Below are 7,615 nucleotides of genomic sequence, written 5' to 3'. Positions count from 1 at the left end.
CAGATTTATCTCAGGAACACAGGTTAATACAACATTCAAAGAGCAGTGAATGTAATTCACTGTGTTTTCAGACTGGAAAATTAAAAAAAAGAAAAAGAAAAAGAAAAACACGACCATCTCAATAATTGTAGAAAAAGTATTGACCAAAATCCAACATCCATTCCTGGTTTTAAAAATTTCTCATCACTCTAATAATAAAGGGAACTTCCTCTACCCAATCAAGAACATCTTTGAAAAAAACAATGCTAACATTATATTTAATGTTGAAACATTGGATGCTTACCTGCAACTTCAGGAACAAGGTGAAGATATCTGCTCTTACTACTTCTATTCATCTTAATAATAGAGGTCCTAGCCACTGCAATAAGAAAAAAAAAAACGGAAGAGATTATCATAAATATTGGAAAGGAAGAAATAAAACTGTCTTCATTCACAGATAACATGACCACACCCAAAGTAAATTATAAGGAATGTGCAAAAAAAGCTATTAGAAGTAATGAGTAAGTTTAGGGAGGTCAAATATTCAAGGTTGGTATGCAAAAATTAACTTTTTTCTATATACTAACCATAAAATTGGGAATTGAAAAGAAAAAATACCATACTACTTAGAGATAATCTTAAAATATGTGAAAGGGCTATACACTGAAAACTATAAAATATTTTAAGAAAATTGCTAAAAGACCAAAAAAGAGTATCACTTGAATGGAAAAATAAATTAAAATGGCAATTCTCCCCAATTTAATATACAGATTTATTGCAATCCTTTCCAAAATCATAGCGGGGGTTTTACATAAATCGGCCAACTGACTCTAAAATGCTTATTAGAAAGACAAATAAACTGGAATAGCCAAAATAATATTGAAACAAAAATCTAGGACATATACTTCCCAATTTCAGAATTAGTATAAAGCTATTATAATCAAAAAGTGTGGTTTTTAACAAAAGAAGAAACACACAGGATCAATAGAAGAGAACTGAGAATCCAGAAAAAAGCTCTTAAATTCATGGTCAGTTGATTTTTAACAGACACCAGGGTAATTCAATGAATAAAGAATTGTCTATTCAACAAATGATGCTGAGACAATTGCATAATCACAGACAAAAAGATAAATCTAGCCTCTTAACCCTCAACATATGCTAACATTAATCCAAAATGGATCAGAGACTTGTACATGTAAAATCTAAAACTATTTTAAACTGGGCAAATATGTGAATGGATGCTTTACCAAGGAATATTTACAAATGGCAAATAAGCGCATGAAAATATGTCCCGCATCATCAGTCATCAGAGAAATGAAAATTAAAAAAAAAAAATGAGTTACCACTAAAGTGGTGACCATTCTAAATTTAGAATGGTTAAAATTAAAAAGAACTAAAATACCAAGTTTTGGCAAGAATGTGCAGCAACTGCAACTCTCATACTTTGCTGGCAGGAACCCACTATAGCCATGTTGGAAAGCAGTTTGGCAGTGTCTTATAAAGTTAAACAGGCCTTAACATACAACCTAGCTATTTCACTCTTTGGAAAAATAAAACATCTGTCTATACAAAAAAATTATACTTGAATGATCACAGCAGCTTTATTCATAATAGGATAAAACTGAAAACTGTCCCAAGGCCTTATGAACTGGTGAGTGGGTAAACAATGGTGAAATATCCATTCAACAGAATCAATCAAAAAGGAATCAAAGCAATGAAAGAAACTACTGAAACTAACCACTGTTATACACACAATACATGAGTATTTATAAGGATAAACCTTAAAAGCATTATGCTAAGTGAGAAAAAGTCAGACTCACCAAAAAGCATATATAATGATTCTAATTATATGAAATTCTAGACAAGCCAAAATTGTAATGACAGAATAAGCAGATTAGGCGTAAACTGGTTCTGTGGGTGGGGGGGGGGGAATGAATTGTAAGTGGTACATTTAACTTGAAGGAGTGATGCATATGTTCTTAAACTTTCACAAATTTTTGAATTATATTGTGTCCAAATTATAGACCATAAAACTGATTTTGAAAAATTTGGAAAATGCAATGGAAATATCCCTCCTGGTCCAAACTCATTATATGAATGTAGGGACCTGCATTCCACAAAGAGCTACTTTCTGAAAGACCACGAGCAGAAGAGCACCAGCGACCTGAAGAACAACAGCATCTCTGAACCAAAAGGCTTTGGGGCTAGCTAGCACCCTCTCTGGAATGCACTTCGCTTGCAAAATGTCCTCCCCAGCAGAGCATGTGGGGCCTTCACCCAAACACTTTCAAAGATCTCTGGCGGTCTTTGCTCTCTGCCCTGCCCCCATCACCAAAACATTCGCACAGATTTTTCAAAGAAAATTCATAGGATCCTTCACAAAGGAAGCACTATTTTTCTTCCAGGAGCTCCTGTAAACTATATGTCTCCAACTAAAACTTTTTTTTTTTAAAGATTTTATTTATTTGTCAGAGAGAGACAAGAGAGTGCGCGCACAAGCAGGGGGGGCCAGGCAGGCAGAGGGAGGAGGCGGCTCCCGGCTGAGCAAGGGATCATGACTTGAGCCTAAGGCAGATGCTTAATCTACTGAGCCACTCAGGCATCCCAAAACTTTTTAAAACTCAGTGTTGAATTATTATATTTTACTTATATTTATCTACTCTATTTTTACTGCTCCTTGCTATGAAACCTATTTCTGGTGCTTAATTTTGTGGCCTCACAATGCTTTGATACAGTGGCACTGACCCAGTAGCAATTGGTAAGGATTCATTTTCAAATAAAGCGTATTTCAGCATTTTGTGTGTATGCGTGTGATTGGTCCAGAATTCTACAATCGTCTTTAGGAACTTCTTCCTATGATCCAAACTATTAGATATAACCCTCTTTTCTTACAAACTATTATTTCTTATTAGCTGAAGTATGAGAATTTAATGCCATTCTTGTTTGGTTTATATTAAATTTGAATTCTATTACAGATTAGGAGAAAAGTATATGTGTGAGTGTGTATGTGGGTCCTTATTTACAAATTATATCATGTACCTATTATATTATCAATTATTTGATTGACTACAAGATCTCCTGTTAATATGAAAATCATTATGAGTGCTTTTTGGTGATCTTTTTTCTCCCATCTTTGCCTCCTCTTTCCAGCTTCCTATCTGCCAAAGAAAGAAGATAATTTAAAAACTCAGAAACCTATCCTTTCAAAATCATATTAAGGACATCCATACTTAAAGAATTCATAAGCACTAAAACAGTATACTTATAAACTTAAAAAACAAGTATTTATTAAAACTTTTATGGCGGTGTCTCTTGCTGCATCAACACGAGCGGAAGCACCCGGTGCTGGGCTCGGAGCAGAACTCCACGGATCACTTTAAGAAAATGACAGACAAGCCGGACATGGGGGAAATCGCCAGCTTCGATAAGGCCAAGCTGAAGAAAACGGAGACGAAGAAGAATACCCTGCCGACCAAAGAGACCAATGAGCAGGAGATGCAGAGTGAAATCTCCTAAGAACCTAGAGGATTCCCCACCCCCGTCATCTTCAAGGCACCCCAGTCGTGATGTGGAGGAAGAAGAGCCACCTGCAAGATGGACACGAGGGACAAGCTGCACTGTGAACCCGGGCACTCCGTGCTGACGCCACCAGCCTGCGGGTCTCCGAGGGGACCCCCCCCCAATCGGACTGCCAAATTCTCCCGTTTGCCCTGGGATATTATAGCAAATTATCTGTATGTTTAATTAAAATAAAACACACCTCATGGCAAAAAAAAAAAAAAACTTTTATGGCGATAGGATCTTTTCCCCCCCACTATTCCCATTTACTGTTTGAAGGGGTAGGTAATCACAAAATATTAATCAGTGACAATTCAAATCATTCATATATTCAGATAATACATTTATAACTTATATATTGAAAAGCAATTAAAATTAAAAATTTGTTAAAATGTTCTATGTGGGGCGCCTGGGTGGCTCAGTCAGTTAAACGTCTACCTTCAGCTCTGGTCATGATCCCGGGGTCCTGGGATCAAGCCCAGAGGAGGCTCCCTGCTCAGCAAGGAGTCTGCTTTTTCCTCTCCCCCTGCCCCTCCCTCTGCTTGTGCTCTCTTTCTCAAATAAATAAAATCTTTAAAAAAATGTTCTATATAATCAAATTGGGACTTTTTAAAATAAAATAATACAGTTCTGACTGCAAGTGTTAATCATGGTTGAAAATTAATCATGAATGTTGGCATGCCTGGGTAGCTCAGTCGGTTAAGCATCTGCCTTCAATCAGGTCATGATCCCAGGTCCTGGGACCAAGTCCCAGGAGCCTGCTTCTTCCTCTGGCCTGCCACTCTCCCTGCTTGTGTTTGCTCTCTCTCTTTCTCTAATGAATAAATAAATAAAATCTTTAAAAAAAAATTAATCATGAATACCACCCAAAAATAATCAATACATGGCTCTTTGTACTTCATACAAAGCTTGTTCCAATATATATTTTTGCTGTCTTCAAGCATCTCCAAGCTTCTAAAAACCTGTAGATACATTTAGGTTTGCATTAAGTAAGGAGGGATAGTTGATGTGAAAGAAAAATAAACTTCTTAGAAAATATAAAGCAATTTTAGTCCACCTCAATGAAAGGAAAAACTTGATTCAAGTACAAATGGCAACTGTGAACTAACAACATTCAAGCTTGTTCATGTAGTTCTCCACCACTTCAGAGAATAAAGTGAGTTGTATATAGTCTTGCATTTATAGTAGTGACCCAGAGAATGTGTTTAATCTCACCAATCAGAATTTCAGTTCAGATTTGACATCTCTCATTTCTTTGTATCTATTGTGGCACCATTTCTGTGTAGACTGTTCAGTTTCTTTCAAGAGGAAATTCTGCATTTGATCCTTGTTTATGAAAGCAGCAAAAACTGTAGTTAATATAAACCTTGAGTTAGATTCTTTTTCTAGGTAAAACACCGGCCTGGAATTTCATGGAAAATCATAGACAACAACAGGGACTGCACGAAAATATCAAGTAAACCACTGATAATTATCAGTTCATCTCATATAGATGATTGCAGGGTTGGTATACTGAGTTTGTGTCCTCTATTTCATAGATAAATACATGGACATTTTATAGTAAAAGTTCACAGAAAAAAAGAGAATGAGCAGAAATCATGCACTCAAAAGCATTTCTGTTGAATAATGTGGTATTATGACTAGCATCTTCAGCCTATTTAATAATGTTCAAACAATATTAAATATATTCTTTAAAAAAATACTGTTTTTTAACCTATTAATACTCATTTTGAAATTGACCGTTCATAATTTTCCTGATCTCAAGGGAAACTTCTGCTCCTCTCATCTATATACTCGCTAGTGCAGAGCAATTAACATATATCCCAGCAGCTTAGATTCTGTCTGACTGTGATTATTTTAAAAGTGTCAGGGGACTGAAACCATACTCTTAGAAAACAGGCCATGACATGATGAAACAGTGTTTCTAAAACCATGGGCATTCTCACAGTTCAACTGGTTTAAACTGTAAGGCAGTTCTCCAAATATCTTTACCCTACTTAATGCCTAGCATGGATTTAGTAATCTATTCTGTACTGTATTACGTTGACCTGGAGATTTAGCAAAGCACATAAGAAAGATACTTCGAAAGTGAAGGAGCTAAACTAGAATAAATCCTCAGCCTTAGGAATTAGAGGGTTTTAACAGAGAGGTAATGTGGTTCAAACACCACTTTGTGCAGATAAACAGAATTCTAATTTAGTTGTTATGTACTCTATCATCTATCTAATCCGCCTATGCATCTATGTATCTAGTTATCTATCACTATGTAAAAAACTACTCCAAAATTACCACACTGTTCTGTATGGGTCAGGAAATAAGGCAGGGCTTGGTTGTGCATTACTTCTACTATGCAAGGCACTGACTGGATCAGTCCACGGTATTAAGCTGGTGGCTGAGCTGGTCTGAGGAATATGGGTACAGGCATATGCCTGGTAACTGGACAAGGGGGCTGGAAGGCTGGAGGCAGCAGTACTCTTCTTCTCTATGTAGTATCAGGGGCTCTTTTTGGGTTCTCCCCAATAGGGTAGGAAGACATTTTATATGGAGGCCAAGGACGTCCAGAGACTAAGGAAAGAGTTGCCAGTTCTTTTTAAGACTAGGCTTAGTATCAATATAACATGATTGGTTAGTTTATGAGTCAAAGCATTCATATAGAGGCCTAGATTTAAATGGTGGGGAAATATACCTCACTGTTCACTGGAATGACTGACATGGAATTTTTGCCATTTTTAATATGCCTTAGTTCCCTCTTTGGCACAAATTATTTTCATTTCTCCCACATGCAAAATACACTCAGCTCTTCCCAAGATCCCTGAAAGTCTTACCCCTTTTCAACACTAACTTGATGTTCAATATCACATCACCTAAATTAGGTCCAGATGTAGATAGGATTCCCCATATAAGATTCCTTTTAATCCAAAGATCTGTGAATTTAAAAAATAAAGTTATGTGCCTCCTTCCATATACGTACATAACACAGAATGATATAGAAGGCATGGGGAAATATTAATAAACATTCCTTTTCAGAAAGGAGGAACAGAAGACCTAAGTCAGTAGTCTACAGAAATTCTCAAATCCATATGGCCAATGTCCCTAGTCCACTGGTTAGAACCCAGTCCTTCCTGGGACTGATTCTCTGCATGTCTTAGCTGATACTTCTAAATCATCTTATCTTTTCCAACTCAGCCTTGATTTGCTTCTGATGTTGCTGCAGAAAACCCCAAGAGTCTTAAAGACATGGTGTGCAGAAAAGAGGATCTGAATTCTTATGAAAGGTTGTTAGAGCCTTACATCTAATATATCATGCTTTACTGCTCTGGATTTATCTTTGACCTGAAACAACTACTTAATTTGGAAATCTTTTGCTGTTTAGAAAAACTGTTCTGAATACTATTTCATCAAAATTCAACTGGAAAACTCAACAGTTTCTTCTTTAATACATCTGTAAGAAGCCACTAGAACTCAGGTAGCCCTATATAAATTATGCCTGGAAATCTGCTTATTCTTTTTACTCTTCTTTTTAAGTAATCTCTACATCCAACATGGGGCTTGAACTCACAACCCTGAGACCAAAAGTCACACACTCCACCAATTGAGTCAGCCAGGCACCCCGAAATCTGCTTAGTTTAGATCATTAAGCCATTAGGTATAGTTCCAATCTTCCATTTACTATTGGTGACAGTGTTGCTAAACTTTCTACCACTAAATAACAAAGACCACTTTTAATCCAGCCATCAATACACTTTCGTTACTGTCCTTCATCTACTTTTAAGCTTTCACTATTGGTCTCCTTGAATTCCTCCAAATATCTATCCACTTCTGTCCAAAGCCAAAGTCCTTGGCCTCCATATAAAATGTCTTCCTACCCTATTGGGGAGAACCCAAAAAGAGCCCCTGATACTACATAGAGAAGAAGAGTACTGCTGCCTCCAGCCTTCCAGCCCCCTTGTCCAGTTACCAGGCATATGCCTGTACCCATATTCCTCAGACCAGCTCAGCCACCAGCTTAATACCGTGGACTGATCCAGTCAGTGCCTTGCATAGTAGAAGTAATGCACAACCAAGCCCTGCCTTATTT

At 36.9% G+C, this 7,615-nt stretch overlaps 1 protein-coding gene across 1 annotated transcript; it reads left to right on the top strand.

The window, feature by feature from the left end:
• Positions 1-3,363: 3,363 nt before the first annotated feature.
• On the top strand, positions 3,364-3,495 carry LOC113910898 (thymosin beta-10-like). Its single transcript, XM_035723416.1, has one exon. It carries the CDS (start codon positions 3,364-3,366, stop codon positions 3,493-3,495), a length of 132 nt encoding a protein of 43 aa, XP_035579309.1.
• The last annotated feature ends 4,120 nt before the right edge of the window (positions 3,496-7,615 follow it).

The sequence above is a fragment of the Zalophus californianus genome, chromosome 12 (assembly GCF_009762305.2).
Source record: "Zalophus californianus isolate mZalCal1 chromosome 12, mZalCal1.pri.v2, whole genome shotgun sequence".
NCBI classification, from domain to species: Eukaryota; Metazoa; Chordata; class Mammalia; order Carnivora; family Otariidae; genus Zalophus; species Zalophus californianus.
This window is presented reverse-complemented; position numbering and strand designations above follow the sequence as displayed.